We start from the raw sequence: 23,142 nt of genomic DNA on the forward strand, positions 1-23,142 counted from the left end.
TTGAATTGTGCTCAGATATGGATTCTGAAAGAATCTCCATGACTTTGGCATTTAGTGTCAAACAGGTCATTATGGGGCATCCTCTTGTAATACCAAAATGGGTAGGTCTCTCCCTTCATCATCTCAGTCTGGCCTAGGTTCTAAGTTCTGAGGCCCAACATTGAACCAATACTCAGGGTGAGCGTAGTAACAGACACTGCAAGAAGAAAATGCTATTGCCTTTGTTGGTTTATAGGCAATAAAGGTACGTTAATTTTCTCTGAGACTCACGAGTCCACACATAGAAAGGTGCTGTGGCAAAGCTCTCAGTTGGATGGTCTTCTGCACCCAGGCCACTCAAAGTCCACATGTGGATAAGATACTTTTGTCCTGGTTGAAGGTCCCTGTTGGATAGAGGAGCAGATATCCTGGGTAAATCCCAGTCATAATACTTACATGCCATGATTTTAAACAAAGGACAAGCTACCCCTTATCAACTGCTGCAGAGTCACACTCACATAAACGACCCACTCAGGGAGAAATGTGAACAATTACCTACTACATATAGCAGGGATGGCCAACTAGGGATGTGCACGAACCAAGGTTCATGCACAGGTTCAGCACCGGCAGTGTGCGGGGGAGCAGTGAACGGGATCTTTAAGGAGGAGGAGAGTAAGTCCTTACCTGCTCTCTGCTGCCACATGCAGCTTCTTTTTGGCCTCACAAATGGCACCTGTAAATGAGCAGATGCCACGTGCATCCCAAAGCCACGCATAGGTTCTTGGGGGAGCGCCGTAGCAGCAGAAAGCTGCATGCGGGGACGGTGAGCAGGTAAGAACCTGTTCTCCTCCATTTTAAAGATCCCAGTCACCGCTCCCCCCACCCCTGGCAGCACCGAACTGGTTCAGACCTTGGTTCGTGCACATCCCGATGGCCAACTTAGGGCTCTACAGCTATTGTTGGACCACAACTAGTGTTCTCTGTAACAAGGATTCACAGACATTGTTGACTACAGCATTCCCAACTGCAATGGCCTTTGGCTGGGAATGTTGAGAGTTGCAATCAAGATCTGGGAATCCTTGTTACAGGGAACACCGACTACAACCCTCATAATCCCTAGCCACAATGGCCAATAGCCAGGGATGATGGAAGTTGTAGTACAACAGCAGCTGGAGGACTTCAGGTTGGCCAAACCAGGCAGAGAGAGAGCTGATGAGTACATAAAACAAATACATGAATGCAATGTCAGTTTCTAATTCCTTACTGACACAAGGAGTCTCTCTGACACAAGGAGTCTCTCTGAAATAAGGAGTCTCAAGTTATATTTTAATGGAAATTAGTGAAAAAAATTTAGATGGAAAATTGTTTTTTTTAGGATGGGGTGTCCATTTAGAGCTTCCTGAAATGGTCTGCTGCCTGTTTTCACTGGCCCTAGGTTTTCCTTCAGGCCTCAGTTCTCTCCTCAGGTTCCCTGGAACTTGTTTTTGATGTACACCCTTGATAATTTTTTTTAAAGGTCCTCTCTGCTCAGAGTTCCTAGAAGAAGAAGATAAGAGAGCAAGGAGAACTGCCCACCCTGGGAATGTTAAACTTGGACTCCTGTAGCTGTCTTAGTCTGCTGATGACAGCGTTGACCAGCTAAGCAACAGACTTGCAATCTGCCCTACTTTGTCATTTTTTTATCCATCACCACTTCCCTCCTGTCACCCCTGGGAATCTCTTTCGTCTTGCTCACCAGAATGTATATTTGGTCTCTGTATTGTTTAACTCCACAGCACGGTCCTCCACGTCATCTGGCTGGCGAATGGACAGACGCACCTTGCTGACCGTGGAGTGCTCAAGCTTGTGGAGAGTCCAGTGCACAGTAATGGTTGTGGAAGTCACATTGGCAATTTCAAATCCCTCCACTGGGCGAGGTCCTGGCAGGACGAGAGAGGGGAAATGCAGGAGGCGGTTACGACTCACCCCACTTGACAGTGACACACTCACTCGGTCCTCTTGGGTGAGCAGTGCCCCTCAGGGGGCCTCCTTCCCATCTCAGTAGTTTCCTAAAGAAGAAAAATGTCAGTCTGGGTTTTTGGCAGGACTATTATCATAGAAGGCTCCCTCCCTCACTGGAAGTACCATAAATGGCATTTTAAATCTCACAGGACACTTTTGTCTCTGGTAGAATGTGTTTCACTCTACAGTCAAAGGTCTCCCATAAGACGTTGTACAACGGAGCCACTGCCACAACTCACCTGGACGGGGATGTCTTGCAGACAGGAAAAGTCATTTGCATTTCCCATTCAGCAGAGATCAATAGAGCTACGAAGTCAAGGCTCTAATGTGTTAACAGCCTACTCAAAAATGCCAAGTCAAACAGAGAACTGGCATAGTCAGGATGAGGCCGCAATTTACAGAAACTACAGAAAAGACTAAGGCTTCGAGGAAGATTCCCTCACTGCCTTCATGCTATTTACTAGCTTCATGCAGCTGGATAGTGATGAGGGAAATAAGGAACATAGGAAGCTGCCTTATACCAAGTCAGACCATTGGCCCATCGAGTTTAGTATTGTCTACACCAGGGATTCTCAACGTTGGGTCCCCAGATGTTATTGGACTTCAGCTCCCATAATTCCCAGTCCCAGTGGCCTTTTGGATTATGGGAGTTGAAGTCCAATAATGTCTAGGGACCCAACGTTGAGAATCCCTGGTCTACACAGACTGGCAGCAGCTTCTCCAAGGTTGCAGGCAGGAGCCTCTCTCATCCCTATCTTGGACATGCTGCCAGGGAGGGAACTTGAAATACACAAAGTGATTGGTCAAGCCATGCTTTGCTAAAGTGCTGCTACCAGATAGTCACCTGAGAGCATAAGAAAGAGCATGATGAATGCAAATCTGTGCACTAGGGATCCATCCACAGACAGAAGCTTCTCCTGTGACCCATTTAGAGCTATAGCATAACTGAGCAGGGGAAATACCTAAAACAATGAGAAAACACTCAACTAGAATGGGAATTTTGCATCATCAATGCTCTTACATGGGCATACTTGTATTCCATAGACTGTAGAATGAGTTTGGACCTCATTCAGCAGAGTTCAGTAGAAGAACTCTGTTGGGGGAGGCAGATGGTCATTCTGCATTTTGCAACATCCGTTTATCAGGATATTTCAGTGTCACTCCACTGATCCTCCTAGTTTCTTGTCTACTGTTGGGATTAGCAATCACCCACATGTGGATCAGCACAATCTCCATTTGATTAATCAGGCAAGAACCATAGCTCAGTGGTAGAACAAATGTTCTGCATGCAGTAGGTCCTTGGCATCTCCAGCCAAAATAATCTGGTAGAAGACCTCTGCCAGAACTAGGGTTGACCTAGTTCTAGGGAAAGACCTCTGCCTGAACTAGGGTTGCCATATTCTGGCTTTCCAAATCCAGGTGCCTAATTTGCATATTATGTAAATTGGCTGGAAAATTATTTCTGATTATGGATGAAGGGAGCATCTTCTTCTTATCCTTTGTCTCAACTAAAACCTCGTGTAAGGCCTCGTCGCCAAAACGTTTAGTAGCCGTGAAGGTGACCGAGGACAGGTTAGAGCATGAAGTTGTGTCTACCTGCCAGTGTTTTAGCCACAGACTGGCCACGACATTGTGGGCTGTGGCACATGCCCCGAAGCGTACAGAGTCAAGTGTTGCATCTGCTATGAAGGCCTGGGCCTTTTGAATTTTTAAGAGGATCTGTTTCTGTCTAGGTAGGTCAGGAGGAGGCGATTGAAAGAGCTTGTCCATCCAAAGTAAGGATGTTATGGAAATGATAAAAGCTGCTATAGATGCCTGTATGGATAATGAAAGGAATTCACTGTTCTTCTTGAGTTGGAATTCAAGCTTCTTTTCAGTGTGGTCTTTGAGCACAAACTCTCCATCTCGGGGCAGCAGGGCCCCAGATGTGAGAGCCACGTGAGTGTCGACAGGAGGCGTCTGAAACAAGGCTGCTGCTGTAGGGACAGAGGCATAGTGCTTGTTAGCCAATGTAGTCGTCTTCTTCTGTACAGAGGGAACTTGCCATTCCTGTATCATCACCTCTGCAAAGGTTTCCAGGAGTGGAAACAACAGGTCTGGTGAAGAGGTGGTGGGAAGGACTAATGACTCCCTGGAAGGAGCAGTAGTTCCGTGTAAGCCCTCAATTTGCAGTCCCAAAGTATGTAAGGTTTCAGGTTTCAAACAGGTTTCAGAAGTCTTCTGATGGAAAGAGCCATCTGGCCATTCACCTTCTTCCTTGGACTCAACGTCTGGGTCAGGTTCTGTAGGGGGTCTTCCCTAGTCTTGTGGAGTGTTCTTGGGGAATCAGGGACCCCTGAGGAAGCATGGGGTCTATCGGTCTGCCTGGATGAGGGTCAGGAGAGTCATAGTCAGAGATCAGGGATGAATGTTCCGAGGAGGACAGCTTATGTTTCTGATTGGATTTTTTGGATTTCTTTCCCTTTGATCTATAGGAATGCTCATGATTTCTTTTTCTCTTTTTAGGAGGGATCTCTGAGGACATGGAAGAGGAGTCCAAGTCCTGTGAAGAGAAGGTGGACTGTTCCCTGCACTTGCTGCGTTTTTTCTGTGGGTGTTAGTGTCTGGGTTAGCAGGAAGGAAAACTAAAGACGCCAGGGCTCTGGTACTTCTCCGGTGGGAAGAGGGGCCGGAATAGTGGGGCCCATGGGGGATTGGGGTCACACCGGTCCGCTAATGGCCCACTTGGTTCTGGTTGCACTGGGCTGGCTGGCATGATTGGTGTTCCTATTGGCTCACTTTCTGGCAGAACGTGCGATGGTTGGAGCGGTGTCACATTTGGAGCTCCTCCACCCTTACCCCCCTCAATGGGTTGAAGGGGAATCATTTGTCCTTGCGGCGACAACTCCCGGGAGCCAGCAGGGTTCACTGGCAAGGAGGGGCCAGTGGAAGCATCGTCCTTCTGATCCCCGGGAGTCAGTTTTGCTTTTTGCGGAGTGGGTGTCTCAATGTCCTTTCCGGAGGGTACAGGCATCTTGTTGGGAAGCAGCATGGGCTGCAAGAGATCGTGATGGCCTGCTGAAGAGGTGGTAATAGCCTCCTTCAAAACCACGAGGTCGAGGCTTTCAGGCCCATTAAGGGGGAAGATAAAACAGTCGTGCTTCTGGGTGCATTGAATTGAGTCAGGCACTGTGGTGTCCTGAAGGCGGGTTGTGGCCTTTTCATCCCCCCGTTGCACCCGACGAAGATGCGGTGGTTCGTGGCGGGGTGTTTTGTGTAGCGTGCACCATCACACAGTGGTGGTGGGGCTTACCAGGCTGGAAGGATTCTGCAGACTTCTTCCCTTTCAGCATTAATACATGGGGAATGCCAGATCTCTGAGGCTCCAGCGGCAGGAGGAGAAAGGAGAATGAGGAAGAAGGTGGAAAAAGTATAGGAGTTGGTTGTTGTTGTTTTTTGGTATCAAGGAGAGGAACGAGAGGGTCAGAAGAGGAATAAGGGAGAAGTAAAGACAGAGTGGCTATAGAAGCAAGGCAGCGTCATCCACTCTGGAACTCTGCAGGACAAACTAAACTGGGGGGGGGGAGGGCGCTATCCTCCCGGGCCTCTTAAAGACTCTGGCTAATCTGAATATTTCCTGCCTCTGGAGCATGCTGGAGAGGATAACCGACGTGAAATGTCCTCACCCAGCAGCTGAGAATGAATATTTCTAGACCATGCTGCAGAATGACCAACTGCCTACTCCCTGAGGCTCCCAACAATTTTGACAGCTCACAGAATATCTGCATATGTTACTCCTGTAAAGGTAAAGAGTGCCATCAAGTCGATTTCGACTCCTGGAGCCCACAGAACCCTGTGGCTTTCTTTTGGTGGAATACATTGGTGGAATTTCTTTTGGTGGAATTTCTTTTGGTGGAAAACAAGAGCCCCTGGTGGCGCAGTGGTAAAACTGCCGCCCTGTAACCAGAAGGTTACAAGTTCGATCCTGACCAGGGGCTCAAGGTTGACTCAGCCTTCCATCCTTCCGAGGTCGGTAAAATGAGTACCTAGAATGTTGGGGGCAATATGCTAAATCATTGTAAACCGCTTAGAGAGCTCTGGCTATAAAGCGGTATATAAATGTAAGTGCTATTGCTATTGCTAAGTGCTATACATGAGGGGTTTACCATTGCCTCCTCCCGTGCAATATGAGATGATGCCTTTCAGCATCTTCCTATATCGCTGTTGCCCAATATAGTACCAGCAGGGATTTGAACCGGCAACCTTCTGCTTGTTAGTCAAGCATTTCCCCGCTGCGCCACTTAAGGTGACGTAGGAGGATATTAAGCATGGTAAGAGCTTCGTGTTAAGGTTTCCTGTCCCAGCTGGTAGAGAAGAAGCACAGCACACCAGTACCAATCTCAAAGAACAGAGCAATGGTTTATCTTGTCCTTTTTGATGGTGAACTTTTCTAAAAAATTTACAGCAAGATAGAAGAAAATCTTGTAGCAAATAATTATACAATGCATCTATCCTCGGGGTGGTCTCATGCTGGCTTTATCAGTCTATGCCCTTGAGGCAGGAAAGTTTCACCTTTTCCTGGATAAAGTCTGTTGTTTGAAACACCCGTTTGAGCATTCTCACTACCTAATGTAAAAGCTTTGGTTCACCTCTCCTCTTGGTTTTAATCACTACCTTGTTTCAAGTTATAAGGGTATAAAACCCTCTTCTGTCATCAGGTTTCAATAGGCTGCCTTTCAGTTCTACTGAATTCCCCCTGCACATTGTGTTACAGGAGGGCGCCAGGGTGGGGGCAGGGGAGATGGATGGGAAGTAAAACAGCAGTTCTTTTCTAAGGTCATTTGTCACTGTGCCTGCATCTATTTTGCCCTCCCTCTAAGACATTTAATCATTATTCACGCTGATGAAATGGAATTTCCTCTACCCCCAGGATCCTACCAGGATCCTACTCTGTGGGCAAAAACGCATTCTATAAGGAAAATCACTGTAAAAGGCAAACATGCGCCAATGAGCCACAGAACAGCATTGTAAATGGTTCTACTATATACTTCACCCCTTGTCTAAGGCATTCTATGTACGGCTGCTTTTAAATCAGCTGCTACATACTGACGGACATTCTCACTAACAAAGTACCGGTGCGCGTGCACCATCACTACCTTTCAGACCAAGGTAGTGTGTGTGTGCTTATGAAGGGGGGAATCTCTTTAGTTTCCTCTGCCCCCCAGAAGTGCTCGCTGTGACCCAGAAGTGGGTCCCCAAGGATCATGCAGTCCTTAGGGACTCACTTGCAGGAGTGCTTCCAAAGGCAGGGAAGATCTGCGAAAATCTCCACCCGCCAATTGATCAGCAAAACACTGCTAATCTGTAGCGTGAGAGAGCCAATGCCCCTCATGCAGCGCTGGCACTTTAGTAGTCAGGATGTCGGCTATTGTCCAGAGGCAATTACTGAGCTACACAGCATGAAGGACAGCATTCCTCATAATTGCTATGTATCACAATTAAGGAAGGCTAGGTATAGTATGCTGTCAAGAAGCAAGCACCTTAATAACTTTCTGAGATATTTCATCAAACACTGAGAGTCCAACGAGATGGGTCTCTTCTGGACCCTTATTATAGCAATGCATCCAAAGAATCAATAGATACAGAGGAGCAAAATATTTTTTACATAAGAGGTTTCTTGAGCAGCCATTCTGTGGGCTTGCTGTTGCCCTTAAGTAGACAACAACTCTTGTGGTTGGGTTGCCGTTAAGTAGACGTCATTTGCATCTAGAAATTTGATTTAGTAGAGGCAATTTCCATCACAAATTCTTTACAGCAACTTGGCCTTTTATAGTTTGCTGCTGCATGAGAGTAAGTATTTGGAAAACAGGGGATTCATGCAACCCTTTTCTTTTGGAGGCCATTTTTTGTTCTGGTGTTACCTCATCCACTGGTGTTACCTCATCCACTTGCAGGCCAGGGTTCTTGAGATTTGCATATATAAGCTTTGTTTGTTATATGACAGTCACAACCCTGGATGAGTCTGGAAGAAAATCCTGCCATATATGAGACTTTGCTCTTTGTTCTGTATTGGCTTAGGAAACCCACCATGTTCCTCTATGTGTCTGAAAGGCACCTGCTAACATGGTGCTCTCACTGCTGCAGCCAGGCATGTCTATACCCACAACTCGATTCCCCTGATGGAGCTACTCACTAGTACGAGTGACGAGCATGACGGGCCTGCTGATATCATTCTTGTTGTTCGGTTTGCGTTTGACTGAAAAGACAGAAATATTGTAGGCTTTGCCGGAGGCTAGTGCCCGCAAATGGTGGGCAGCACGGCTTCGGTCCACATAATCAGTCCAGCGGTAAGAGCCGTCGAAGGATACGTACGTCACGGCGTAGCCATCAATCATATGCCTGGCAGCCTGGTCCTTGGGAGGACGCCAAGAAATTGACAGCCCCGTCTCCTCCACTTTTTCCACCTTTAATGACGTTGGTGGCAGCAGTTCTTCAGGATGCCCATGCAAACAAAAGGGAGGAACATAGTGAATTTTTAAACAGAGTAGTTCATTCTACTCTCAAATTATTCTTACACAAGACAGGTGGTAAGGTATACTTTATGATTAATATAAGACTGGCACAATGCAAATGTTAAGTACATCATACGGCTCAAATGTATAAGAGATATTATTCCTTCTCTTCAATCAAAAGTTTGAAAAAATAGAGATGTTCCATAGGGCAGCTTGTGCTTCTCAGGCTTGGGTCAGATACTTCCTGGACTGAAAATCCTGTTTTTATGGAGGAGTAGATTTATTTATTTATTCATTTTTATACCACCCTTCCGAAATGGCTCAGGGCAGTTTACAATTAAAACAGAAACCATTAAAACCAGATGAGCATGTCCTGGTCCAAAATGCTTGTAATGTAATGCAGGTGCTCCACACAGATGCTCATATGCATGATCTGCATGATCCATCCCCACTTTCTCACGGGAGAAGAACCGTGCAATTCTGGCCACTTTAAATATAGACCGCCCCACAAAAGCATCCACATGCATTATGAGCATGGTGGATGGGGATATGCTCATCCTTCACAACAGGAGCAGGATATTCAACTTGGGGAAGCATTTCGACAAGGCCTTAACTCTGCTGCAGCTAGATTTAGTGGGCCCTCTGACACTCAAACACAATAGATGTTAGAACACAGTACCCATTCTTGGAAGGATATTCATCTCTGGCTTCAGTTCAATTCAACTAGGCATGTACAAGCAAGTAGCCCAACATCACCACAAATTTAAACAGTGCCTCTTAATCATGCAGGAAAGCTGGCTCGTTTTACTCATTCACAGATTAAATGAAGAAGATTAGATAAACTGAACATATGTATCTGAGACTGGGAAAGCCCCACTCCTGTGTGTTCGCGCCCAATGACAAGGGCATTCTTCTAGAAAGGTAGACTGTATCATGAAATGAACCACTCAGTCACTCCAGGAAAATTTCATTAAAACATACTGAGATGATGCCTTCCAACTACACATTCCTAGTTTATATCTACTCCAAACACACTGGGACCTCTTTAATGAAATACAATCTAACAATTGCAGCTTGTACTTTTTGGGACTGGGATACAAAGAATTCTTACTTGTCCCAAGTGAATTTTTAAAAAAGAAAGAAAAATACTCTATTGCCTGTTTTGCACCTGCCATTTTTCTGAGATCAACACAATTAAGAGCAATTATAGGCAATTAAGGGAGTGGCCATTTGGTCTATTTACCTTTCTCACACGTCTTGCCAGTGTAGCCCACTTTGCAGGTGCAGATATGAGATCCGTTACTGGGCAGACAGTAGCCTCTGCTCCCACAGGGGTTGGAGAAACAGGGGTCACTAGCTAGGGAAGAGGTGCACAGTTAACAGTTCAGAACAATAGTTCTTAAAGGTGATGCAGGCCTTTAGGAAGGCACTGAGTGGACATTTGTCAAAGGAGGATCCCACGCCCCCTTAAAAATCTCATTGCATCCACCTTTTGTGAAAGCAAACTGCTAATGAGAGCTTTTGATTTATATATGTTTTAAGTTACTTAATGCCTTCCCAGCTGCCACCGGCTCGTCTGGTGGCCACTCAGGGACGGGCCTTCTCTGCTACTGCCCCGAGGCTTTGGAATGCGCTCCCTAGTGAAATAAGAGCCTCCTCATCTCTGACAGCTTTTAAAAAGTCTTTAAAAACACATTTCTTCACCCAGGCTTTTAATTAATGTTGTTTTGATGGTTTTAATGCTGTTTTAAAATATTATTTTAAAATTTTTAAATTGTTGTAATGTGCGTGTCCCCCCCGCACCATTTTTGTTTTTATTCTGTTGTAAACCGCCCAGAGACATGAGTTTTGGGTGGTATAAAAATGTTTTAATAAAAAATAAATAAATAAATAAATAAAATTTCACCTAGGCTTACCTATTTCACAATGGTAGCCAATGAAGCCCTCTGGGCAGACACACAGGTAGGAACCACTGTAATTTTCACAATCTCCTCCATTCTGACAAGGGTTTGATTCACAGGCATCCACTTCTGGAGGGCATAAATACACTCACTCAGATATCTGTAGGAGGTGTCACATGGAATTAAGAGGATGACTCTGCATCTGGTAGAGAATCCCTTGTAAAGATGCCAGCTGTAGTGCAGTGCCTAAATTCTAAGTAAAAACCCTCCCTGGGCCATCCACACAGTGGCCGACAGAACATGCAATGAAACATCAGCATTGTCGACCTGCCAGGCCTGCTGTGCACATGGAAGGCAGCCCTGGTGCTGCTGCATTGTGCTACTTCCATTGTTTCCAATAGATGTAGTGCTGCACAAGGGCTCACATAATGTTTCAAGTCATTGAGCAACTGCTTAGTTTTTCCAACACTGCCAGGACCACCTTTCACATGCACAGCAGCCCCAGTGGGTTGGAAATGCTAACACCGCATTGCATGTCATTTTGGCCAGTGTATTTATTTCCCCAGTAAACAGAAAATTGTTGGATGAAATTCAGGATAAAAGGTGGCACACTTCCTTCAACTTGTCCAACTGAAGTATCTGCTGTAAACTGCCCAGAGATGTACGTTTAGCAGGGGAAGCAATTGGTCCTATCCACCCCCAGCACAGTATCTCTCCAGTGACAGTTGCTGGTATCTATCATGTTTCTTTTTAGATTGTGAGCCCTGTGGGGACAGGGACCCATCTTATTTATTTATTATTTCTCTATGTAAACCGCTTTGGAAACTTTTGTTGAAAAGTGGTATACAAATATTTGTAGCAGTGGTAGTAGTAGTTTGGGTGGTGTACAAATGTAATAAACAAATAATCAATACTGGCTATATCAAAATGATTTGCCTTCAGGCTATTGAATGTACTATTCAAGATTCGAGACAAAGGAAGAGTTTCTGCCCACTACTTACTACCCAAGCACTATCTCAGCAAGGGATGCATTTAAGATTATTCCCGCCCCCCTGCTCTTTTTTAAAATATAACAAATAAAAATAAAGTGCAGGGAAATGGCCACAATATGGCTTCACATGTATATTTTTTGTAAAGAATGCATTGTTTTTAATTGAAGAAAGGCAATAAGCACAGTATTATAAATAAATAATGCCCAAATAATCAAACACGTGTCAGGTTTGATTGCAGTTTCCCTACCAATGACATGTCTCAGCTAATGAAAGTTCAGATGTTACAAAGATGAGCATCTGTGGCTATGGTTTTTTGTTTTTTTAATTTTAAGAACAAGGGTCAAGAAAAATATCCTGACAAAACATTTAGACATATGTCAAATGATTAAGGTTGTGTAATAGTCATGACGCCTAACCTTTTGTAGCTGTGAGGATGCTATCTGTACAAAGACCATTCAGTCCTTTCCTTTTCTATCCCTCCCAATCAACATTGCATTTACCAAATTCATTGAAAACAAATCCAAATTCAGCAGCTGAAATAGACTGCTTAAATTAGGGAACTCTGCAGACATTAATTTACGATGGAAAGAATTATAACGGTACTCTCTGCTCAAAGATCCAGAAGTAAAATGGGGTAGAAGTTAAGGAAATCCATTGGGTGGGGAGGGAAGAGCACTGGAAAGAGAATGGGAGAGACAGACAAAGCACTATATAATGGCTGCTACATGATGCATCACTCATGTGGGGAAACTTATGGACTGAAATGAGCAGCCACATGGCAAAAGCCTGCCTTACAAAGGAACATACTTGATTCCCTTTCAAAATTGAGCGTCAGTGGGGGGAAAATGGCAGGGAGGAGGGAAACAGGTAAGGAGTGCCTTACCTGCTTGCTAGAGATTTACATATCAGGCGGTATAAAAATATGACAAATAAATATGACAAATAAAATATGATAAATAAACATAAGAACATAGGAAGCTGCCTTATACTGATTCAGATCATTAGTTATAGGAACATAACTAGAAGTTATGGAAGCTGCCATATACTGAGTCAGAGCATTGGTCTATCTAACTCAGTATTGTCTACACAGACTGACAACAGCTTCTCCAAGATTGCAGGAAGGAGTCCCTTTCAGCTCTATCTTGGAGAAGCCAGGGAGGGAACTTGAAACCTTTTTCTCTTCCCAGTGCGGCTCCATACCCTGAGGGGAATATCTTACAGTGCTCACACTTCTAGTCTCCCTTTCATATGCAACTAGGGCAGACCCTGCTTAGCTTAGGGGATAAGTCATGCTTGCTACCACAAGACCAGCTCTCCTCTTCATCTAGTCCATCTAGCCCAGTACTGCCTATGCAGACTGGCAGCAGCTCTCCAAGGTTTCAGGTGGGAGTCTTTCCCAGCCCTACTGGAGATGCCAAGAGTTGGAACTGGGACCTTCTGCATGCAATTCAGATGCTCTACTACTGAGCTTTGACTCCATTCCTGAATGTATTGAAATGTGGCAGTGTCAGGAGTGCATAAAGGTTGGCTTCATTATGTAGCCAGCCACTGCAAATGATCAGCTTTCACTATATGATTATTAGATGGCTGCTGTGTGACACCATCTTGACTGTAGCTTTGTGGCAGAGCATCTGTTCAATCCCTAGCATCTCCAGGTAGGGCTGGGAAATACTCCTGCCTGAAACCTGGAGAGCTCGTCTTGTGGTAGCAAGCATGACTTCTCCCCTTAGCTAAGCAGGGCCCACCCTGGTTGCATATGAATGGGAGATGTGATGTGTGAGCACTGCAAGATATTCCCCTCAGGGGATGAAGCTGCTCTGGGAACAGCAGAAGGTTCTAAGTTCCCTCCCTGGCATCTCCAAGATAGGACTGAGAGAGATTCCTGCCAGCAGCCTTGGAGAAGCCGCTGCCAGTCTGTGTAGACAATACTAAGCTAGATGGACCTATGGTCTGACTCAGTATATGGCAGTTTCCTGTGTTATCTTGGAGAGTCACTGCCAGTCAGCATAAACAATACAGAACTAGATGCAATGGTCTGACTCGGTATACAGCAACTTCCTATGTTCCTATTCAAAACCTCTGTCATTAGAAAGTATCAAGGTTGCAGGCCCAACTTAAATTTTCAATGGCTCTAGCAAGCTTCATTCTACCACTGCTATGGATTGGTAAGCTTATATAAGCTAAGACAGCTGAATTGGTTATAGAAAATAAATCCTTGCTTCCAAGAATAACCTCTTCACATGGTCGTATCTTTGAATTGTAGCAGTAAGCAACATTAAGAAAGCTAAAGTAAAGAATTGGCAATAGCAATGAGAAGGTTGGGTTATCTGAAGGATGCTGGGGGGATTCCAGTGATCTGTAACTGCTGGGAGGAAGAAGGAATGGAAGCCTCAGGAATTCAATGCACTATTTACCAGTTTCGCACTGAGCTCCAAGAAAACCACCAGGACAATGACAGATAAAGGATCCAGGCTGATCTTTGCAGGTTCCGCCATTCTTGCATGGGCCTGACCGACATTCATCAAGCTCTGTGCACAGAGAGAGAGAGAAACCCTACTGTAATCTCACCCTCACTGCCATTAGTGAGGGTGGGAAACCAGCATCAGATTAAGTTAGTTGTCATTTCAGTTTCATGAACTGCTTGTATACTGCCTGTGCTTCCCGAAACTGGTATCCTGTTTCCAAAATGACTAAAAAGAAAAGCAACATGGTAACAAACAGAGAATCATTAAATTACAATTCATCAGGCAATATCAATAATGCAGTAAATCCATTAAATTTACAAATGACTCCATGAAGAAATACAATCTACCAATATAATTTATTTCAGTAAACAGAACAATAGTTCAACACACATTCAAAAATCAATGCAATAATATTAATATATTACAAAGCCCATGAAACAATAAAAATTCAATTAAAATAAATGAGACAGCAGCAGTATAATATATAAATAAAACTAAGCTACAGCAATACAGCTTTCTCTCACCCTCTAAGATAGAAGGCGAAGAACTTTCTTTTTCCTTTCTTGCCAATTAAACTCTATTACAGTCTTTACTTCTGCAAAGTAATACAAAAAAGCAAAAGAATTTCCACCCTTGATGGCCACAACAGCCAGGGTCATCTCAGTCAGGCTTGGCAGTTGGTAGTGATGTGCATGAACAGGTTCGGCACTCTCTTTCTGGAGCGCCGAACCTGTTCAAATGCTGGCATTCGAGCCGGCTCAACAGGCAGTGGGAGAGTGCCTTTAAAAACCAGTTAAGGCACTTCTTACCTGTTTGCCCCCTCTATGCTGCTTTCCTCTGGCCAGCGCATGATTTTGAAAGAGACATGTGGGGCCGCAGCATTCCTTCCTGCAGCTCTGATTGGTGTCAGCACACAAATGGCCGGTGTGCATGCACGGCAACCATGTGCATGCCAACGCCGATCGGGGCTGCAGGAAGGAATACTGCGATCCCAAATGTCTCTTTCAAAATCGAGCGCCAGAAGGGGGAAAGCGGCAGGGAGGGAGCAAACAGGTAAGGAGTGCCTTACCTGCTTGCTTAAGGCACTCCCCCGCCACCCGTCAAGCTGGGGTTCACCCCCCCCGGAGTGCATGAACTGTTCGTGCACACCCCTAACCAAGGTCCTAGGTCTTATAAGGGGGATGCTGAGATGACGCAAGGTTGCTGCTGTTGAGTCTCTTGTGCTGTAAATGCCTTCTCCCACTCACATCTTCATCCGCAGAGGGGAATGTTTTATATATATATATACACTGTATATACACACACACACACACACACACACCCCTCTCCCAGGGTGCTTTCTGCCTCCCCCAAACCTATTTTTTCTCCCTTATCAAGCCAGAGCTTGCCGGTTCAAATCCCTGCTGGTACCTATATCAGACAGCAACGATATAGGAAGATGCTGAAAGGCATCATCTCATATTGCGCAGGAGGAGGCAATAGTAAATCCCTCCTGTATTCTACCAAAGACAACCACTGGGCTCTGTGGTTGCCAGGAGTCGACACAGACTCAACAGCACACTTTACCTGTAAGTGTCTCTCTCTTTTCTTTCCCCCACCATAAAAAATAAATCTACGTTAAGGGGTTGTTTGTTCCACAAGCCTTTCCTCCATCTGCACCCCTGTCTCTAGGGCAAGACAATACTCAAAAGAACATCTGTGCCTCCTCCTAAACCAGAAACATTTACCAAGGTCAACCTTTCTGATGCCATTTTTCTCTAACAGTGTCAAGTCTTTGGGCTAATGAAAGAAATAATCTATCATCACATTAGAATTATCATTAGAATTCAAGAAGTAGTTGCAAAGTGTTTGGAAAACAGTGCATAAACCAAGTTGTTTGTGCTCACAGAAACATACTGCAACACCCTTTCCCATATATTGTATATCTCTTATGCAAGAGCCTTAATAATAAAGAAGACTGCCACTAATGAAGTGATTTCACCTTATAGAAGCAATCATCTTCCTCATCTCCTTCCTCCTGAGGGCAGGAGTGTGTCCGTGTATGGATACACATTTCTGCAGTTTTTTTCCTGTGCTGCCTCAAGTGCATTACAGGTATTGAATACATTTAGAGAGCCATGTTATTGTACTAGTCTCACTGCTAACCACTGCAGCCTGTGCTAGATTTTCTTAGTCTATATTTTAGAATTAGCCAGAAACATCTGATCATGTAAACAGAGATCTACTAGTCTATGTACAGAGGACTGATTAGAAAGGTCTTCCCCCTCAGCTACCCAATCCTGTACAGGCCCTTTGTCTGAATCAGTTTTGATTCCTCTCCAAGAATGCATTCATAGTTCATTAAAACACTATATTTTTACCTAGCAAATTATCCTCCAGCCTTCACAGTCTCTACTGGAATTAGGCTCCAATTACTTTGAACTTCATTCTGCTCAATTACAAGGTGAACCTCCAACATGTAAAACCTTGCATGTTTGGAAGTAAATAAAACTACTTAAAATTCTTGCTGGTGTGATGTTTGCTCAGGTGACTCTACCTGAGATTCTGGATGCTTGGAAATATTTCCTGCCATCATGACTCACTGGTTTAGCACAAGGAAAAGGTGAAGAGACAGGGGGTAGTAGCCATCTAAGTGGTGAATAATTTGGTCATAATTACCTCTAAGAATTGGACACTGATGCAAAATTAATATGGAAACGATTACTTCTCAAATTATTGTGGATCTTGGCAGCCAGAAATTCCCAACTCAGACTTTAAGGAAAAGTCAGTTTAATCAAAATAAATATTATTTTATTAATGGAGTTTATCTTGAGCCTTCTAGCCTATTGGTTAACATGCTCAATTGATAAAAGCTTACATTTATCAGATTATTTTTCTGGGGTGAGAATATTATTTTCAGATTGTCTCTCTCTCTGTGATGATTACCATAGATTAAAATAATCTGAATCTTAATTAGAAACTGATAAACAGATCAAAGTTATTTTCTTAAAGAAGTCTCATTCTGACTTCAGTCATTCACAGAATAAACACTGATTTAATGGAAAAGTGGCTCCGTCCTTTCACCATTTTTGCTGAACAGCATGTTATTCTTCTGATGGAAAAAATGCAGAGAATTGATAGCTTTGGGGCAACATAGCAAGTATGATAAAATTTAATGAAATATAGTTCACTTTCAGCCTTTATTATAAAGTTACATGATGACAGCGCAAAAGCAGGAGGCAGGCTATTCAACCTGAGTACATTGCATTGATTACATAGCTTGCAATCTATGCATTGTATTGCTTATATACTTTGCAAGTACAGTTTTATTCCTAATTTTATTTATTAGGTAACAAAGCGGTAAGTGGGAGAAGGGAGTTGGAGTATTGGTGCTTTTAGGCATGTTGCAGTAGGAACCATGGAGTGAGGGTTTACTACCAATACCCATCCACATACATCTAAGAGCCGAACAAGATGAGACTTCAATCACTTCACTGGCCCTGGCCCCAGCATGCTTGCTTTTCTTGTGTAAAAACAGCATGTGAGGGGATTTCATTCCATATCGGACTGGGAGTGGGGTGGGGAAGAGCTTCAATGGAAGCCTTTATCTCAGGACAAATTATTTATTTTTATTGCTTATTATTTGCATTTATTCTTCTTGCAAGGAGATCGGAGCATTGGTTTCACTTACCGTGAAGGCTTCTTCTGGTTGCTGGGGCCAGGGACATCTCATGGGTTATCCTCTCTCAAGAGCTCCAGGCAGGACAGAAAGTAAATAGTTAAAAAACTAAGCCACACCCACTAGAGCCTGAGGGGGATAACCCCACCCAGTTCTTTCAGGCCGAGACATAAGAGGACAAAGGCAATACAAAACAGTAGAAAACAGCAGGTCAGAATAAACAGTTTTAAACATTCCAGAATAACAGAGTGTAGCAACCAACTGTAGAAACTAAATGTCAGTCTCCACCATTTCAACAAAAGTAGACCAGAGCTCAAAATCACAACTGGACGGGCCGAGATGTCCCTGGCCCCAGCAACCTGAAGAAGGCTTCACGGTAAGTGAAACCAATGCTCCGTTCTCGGTTGCTGAGGCCAGGGACATCTCATGGGACATACCACAGCTGTCCAACTTGGGTGGGAGCACTCTGGTCTACTAGCGAGGAAGAACTTGTTGCAAGATCCATCTGCCAAGGGTTGCCCAGGCAGACGCGAAATCCTCGATCTTGTAAAGTTTGGTGAAAGTGGAAGGCGATGCCCAGGTGGCCGCCTTTCAGATCTCTTCATTAGTGGAAAACGCCACTGACGCTGCTGCTGCTCTAGTAGAATGTGCAAAGAGATGCATTGGTGGCCTCAACTTCTGAACCTCGTAGGCCATCGATATACACGCTATAATCTACGTTGCAATCGTGGTCAAGGAATCTGGGACCCCCATGGAATGCAAACAGAGCGTCTGACAATCTGAATGAGGCTGAGCGTCTAATATAGACATTAAGACATCGCTTAACGTCCAACTTGTGCCATTTCCGCTCCATAGGATGGACGGGTTTGGGGCAGAATGAAGGTAGGAACCCATCTTGCGATGGGTGGAAGGGGGACACCACCTTTGGCCTCATGAAGGGGTCTGGAATGAGCCTGACGGCCTCTTTCTGAAATATACCTCTTTCTGAAATATATTTAAACTATAAGACCCTGATCAGAATAGCTGCCAAAGGCTCCAAGGAGTGAGCTTGCAATGCCTTGAGCACAGTATGTAGTTCCCAAGAGGGTAACGTATGCACTGTTGGAGGTGACATCAGCGAGGCACCTCAAAGAAACTACGCTGGTGAGGATGTGACCGAGACATTTTGTCTTTTTCTGCTGAGAGCAACTCCACCAACAGCAACGCCTGCCGTTGCAGGGTATTCGGACATAGTCCCTTCTTGAACCCTTCTTGTAAGAAGAGCAGGAGATGATATAACTTAGCCGTGCCTTTCGGAACGGAGTTGCGAGACATCCAGCAAAGGAGTGCTTCCAATGTATATTGATAAATTCTCTCTGTCGATGGACTTTACGACGCCAGCATAGTGCTGAGAACTCCCTCCGAGTAGCCATGTTGGCTCAGGACTCGGCACTCAGTTTCCAAACGATCAGCTGAAACCAACATGGATCCGGGTGTAAAACTGGACCCTGATGGAGCAGGTCCAGGGTCTGAGGCAACTCCCAAGGTGGCTCCACCGCCAGATGGAGGAGCTCTGGAAACCAGGGTCTCCTGGGCCAGAATGGTGCTACTAAGAGTACTCTTGCTCGAAGACACATCCATTGCAGGACTCTGGTCAACAGAGTTGTCAGGGGATACGTATAAAGGAGAGCATCTGGCCATGGACTGGATAGGGCATCCACTGCCATCGCCTCCCTGCATGGAAATCTAGGCATAAACGCTGGGGATTGTTCATTCTTCGGAGTCATGAAGAGGTCTACCTTGGGCATGCCCATCTTCTCTGTTATCTGGGTGAAAACTGATGGATTTAGAGCCCATTCCCCCAGCTGGATGTCAGCCCAGCTTAACCAGTCTGCAAACAGGTTCAGCTCTCCCTTGACATGGTGTGCCATCAGGGAAGGAAGGTTGCTCTCTGCCCAAGACAGCAGAAGGACAGCCTCCTGGTGAGATGACCTGGTCCCCATTGCTTGTTTACATATGCCTTTGCCGTCGTATTGTCGGTCTTTACAAATACGTCGGTGCCTTGGATGATCTCCTGGAATTCTAGTAGCGCTAGGCAAATTGCACGGAGTTCCCTCCAATTTATGTTGTGAGAACGCTCCTCCGTGTTCCATAGCCGCTGCGCCAACTGGTTGAGGCAGTGGGCTCCTCAGCCCATCAACTTGGGTCTGCTGTTATGATGAACATCTGTGGGTCCAAGAAGGTCTTTTCCCAATTCAGGTTGTTGGAGTTGATCCACCAGCGGAGAGAGTGACGCAGGTCCGGTGGCAACTTCATAAGCAGTCTACACTTCCTTACGATTGCCTTCTGGTGGGGTAGGAGAAACCACTGGAGGTCGTGCAGATGAAGTCAAGCCCACGGAACTGAGTCTGGTGCGGCCACCATCAAGCTCGGCAGTCTTGACAAGGAAGCCAGAGGAACTCTTGGATTCGCTAGGACAAGGTGAACCTCTGTCTGGATAGTCTGTAACCTGTCCGGTGGAAGCAAGAGGTGGTCCACTAAGGTAACTATGATTACCCACAAATGGCGCAGCCTGTGGCATGGCGTCAATTGACTCTTTTCTCCATTTATGATGAAACCATGGTTTGAGTGTTGCGATAGTTAAGGACCAAGTCCCGTTCTGCCTCTGGGAGAGATCTCGCTTGCAGCAACAATTGACTATATATGCAAACAGACGAATCCCTTTCTGACAGAGTTGCGTCACCAGTGCCGCCAACAACTTTGTGGAGACATGAGGGGCTGCTGTATTGAAAATGCCTTCCAGCATATCTAAACCAAAGGTACTGCCTGCTTTCCGGGTGTATAGGAAGATGCAGGTAGGCCTGCCTTAAATCTATGGACGCGAGCACATCCAGATGAAAGAGTGCCTCTGAAACTGCTCTTAGAGTTTCCATCTGGAAATGAGTTCTGCGGACCCATCTGTTCAAAATTTTTAAAGTCTAAAACAGCTCTCCTTGAGCTGTCCCTTTTTGGGACGGTAAATAGGATAGAGGTGTTTTGTTTTGCTGTTTTGGTTTGTTTGTTTTGTTTTAACTCCCTCTCCCTCCTGTGCCAGAGGCACTGGCTCCACTGCCCTGATGTCCAGGAGGAGTTGGATCGCCTAGACTATCGGCAGATGCTTTGAGAATGCTTTTGACCTTAGAGTGAGGATAAAGCAGCAGGGGGAGAAGAGTGAAACTCTATTCTGTAGCTGTGATGGATCAGCTGCAGAACCCAGTTGTCTGAGGTTGAATCTTCCCAGGCTGGGGCGAGGTGAGACAAATGCCCTCCAAGCCTGAAATGCTTCAAGTCATTGTAGTGGCTTTTGCTGCTTTGACTGAGCAGCTTGCTGTTTGTAGGTACCGAACCCTCTAAAGGGTGCTCTCTGACGATTCCAAGATCCCCTCTGGAATTTTGTATCTCTGTCCTGGCCCCTGAAGGGCCGGAAGCTATGAAAGGATCGATTGTATTGGAAGGGCCTTTTAAAAGGCTGTTTATCAGTCTTTTTATTGGTTGAAGGCATCGTCTTTCACTTATCAGACGATTCTACAAGAATGTCTTGTAGGGCAGACTCACCAAAAAGCTTCTTGCTGTCGCAAGATACGGTTGCGAGGTTTAGCCTAGAGGTAGAACCAACCTGTCCAATTTTGAGCCACAAGTGGCATCTGCCAACAAATGATGAAACCGCCTCTTGCACTGAGAATCTAATCGTATCAAGAGTGGCATCGGCTATAAGGGCCTGCGCCTTCTGGATCTTGAATAGTTGCTGTCACATCTTAACTGGGTCCCCTGGAGGATCACTCAGAAGATTGACCACCAATAATAAGGAGTCACGGGCTGCCCTGGATGCTGCCGCTGTTGCACGGACCACCAGGGACACGTTCTCATGACACGATTAAATGACAGCTAGACCTTCTGGTCAGCTATGTCTTTTAGAGAAAACTCACCCTCTCGAGATACCAAGGAATCCGACACCAATTGCAAAATCGGGGCATCCACATTTGGTGTCCTCAACATATCTGTAGTGGTTTGCTGAAAAGAATAAAGTTTGTTAGCCATGCACACAGCCTTGCAGTTGGAAGCTGGTGTCAACCATTCCTGTTTGACTACATCCACAAACAACTCTGGCATGGGCATCAGCCTGTCCTTGGGGTGTGCTCTAGGAAAGACCAAGTCCCCTTTGGCACAAGAGTCAAAACTCTGCCCAGCCTCAGTCCCATTGTTTTAATAATTCTGGGCATCAGTGGGCTGAAGTCCTCTGCCACAAAGAGGCGCTGTGACACTGAGGCATCACCAGTGTCCTCCCCTCCAGACCATTGGGTCCGGATCAAAACCTCCTCCTGCATTAATTGGGTCTTCAGGGTCAGAAGGCAGATTAGGCCTCTCTGAGTTTGCAATGATTTTTTTGGGGGGGAGGTGCAAGTAAACCCCTAGGGCCCCCAGAGTCTGATCAGAAGCATCAGAGGAATGGTCCCGTGCCACCTTGCCAGCCAACTTGCCCAGCTCACTATGCTTAAGCTTGCTTTTGGTCTTCTTGGAAGAAGGACTGACAAACTCGCTAGGTGAGGAGCTCACACTGGATGATTTATGCCTTCTCCCCTTTGTGGATCTCTTACTCCTCTTAGGGGGCCTAACCTGGTAGATGGTGCCAATGATTGCATTGCGAAACCATGCTTGCTACTCAGGTGGCAGCACAGACTTAGGTAAAACAGCAGAGTTAGAACTGGAGGATTCTTTAGGCCCAGTCTCTGCAGCAGACTCCCCCTGCTGGCCAAACAACATAGTCACAGTCTTAGGCTTTTCCCGCCCTTTTAGAGACTGTCTCCCTTTTCCATCACCGGCTCCTTTAGGTAAAATGGAGGGATTCTTCGCAACCGTCGCCATCTTAGGAACAGAAGATGCCTGTGATGACCTCGCTGCCCTGCCGGTCAGGTTGCTAGCCAGCTCACCAATCCGCCTAATCTCTTCTGAGGTTGGTGGGGCATTGGCAATAGGGAGCCTCCCAAAGCGCTCTTCACAGCCACTTCAAGCTGCCTGTGGCAGCGTGGCGTACTGGGCCGCAGTAGAGTGAGTCTCGCAGCCCGAGGGCGGGAGACTCGACGTGGCCCCTTCGACGATCGGGACGGGCGGCTCAAGAGCGGCCGTCACTGACTCGGTAAAATTATGCCCTTCCAGGGGGGACTCTGTGGCCCATAGATGAGAGATGGCCGATCACGGACCGCCAACCCACTGCTGGCAAATTTTTCAGGTGGTTTTCGGGAGGTTGGAAAAGCGGCCTTGCTATGCAGGGCTTGCAGCAGCCTGCGCCAATGGGGCCTACAAAAGGCCCTGAAGGCTCCCAGGCCGAAAACATTCAATCTCTTCCCCTTGTTGGAGAAATTGCTCTGTACCTCTTTGACTGGCTCCAAGCAACGGAGAGGAAAGAGGAGATGAGGGGGGAAAGACGTGGGGGGGGGAGAGAAAGACGAAAAAAGGGTGGTTTTCTTTCTTTTCTTTTCAGGTAATAGCAAGTAATAAAGATCAGGGACAGAAAAATGGATTTGGAGAACGGAATACTGTAGTTAGGAAGTCAATATCAGCAGAAAATAAGAGAGAGCTAGAAAAACGCTGCCTTGGAGCTTGCTGAGGACAGAAAGAACTGGGTGGGGTTATCCCCCT

At 45.7% G+C, this 23,142-nt stretch overlaps 1 protein-coding gene across 4 annotated transcripts in view; it reads right to left on the bottom strand.

The window, feature by feature from the left end:
- The window catches only part of SNED1 (sushi, nidogen and EGF like domains 1), a 127,151-nt gene that overhangs the window by 28,810 nt on the left and 75,199 nt on the right, over window positions 1-23,142 (bottom strand). For 3 of the 4 annotated variants that reach the window (XM_053304344.1, XM_053304343.1, XM_053304346.1), the window contains 6 exons: window positions 13,779-13,892; window positions 10,388-10,501; window positions 9,715-9,828; window positions 8,153-8,449; window positions 1,715-1,898; window positions 271-383 (listed from right to left, as the gene is read on the bottom strand). In XM_053304344.1, the coding sequence (XP_053160319.1) occupies window positions 271-383; window positions 1,715-1,898; window positions 8,153-8,449; window positions 9,715-9,828; window positions 10,388-10,501; window positions 13,779-13,892 (936 nt within the window). The remainder of the gene's footprint in view (window positions 1-270; window positions 384-1,714; window positions 1,899-8,152; window positions 8,450-9,714; window positions 9,829-10,387; window positions 10,502-13,778; window positions 13,893-23,142) is intronic. The other variant, XM_053304345.1, reaches the window with a different exon arrangement.

The sequence above is a fragment of the Hemicordylus capensis genome, chromosome 3 (genome assembly GCF_027244095.1).
Source record: "Hemicordylus capensis ecotype Gifberg chromosome 3, rHemCap1.1.pri, whole genome shotgun sequence".
In the NCBI taxonomy this organism is placed as follows: domain Eukaryota; kingdom Metazoa; phylum Chordata; class Lepidosauria; order Squamata; family Cordylidae; genus Hemicordylus; species Hemicordylus capensis.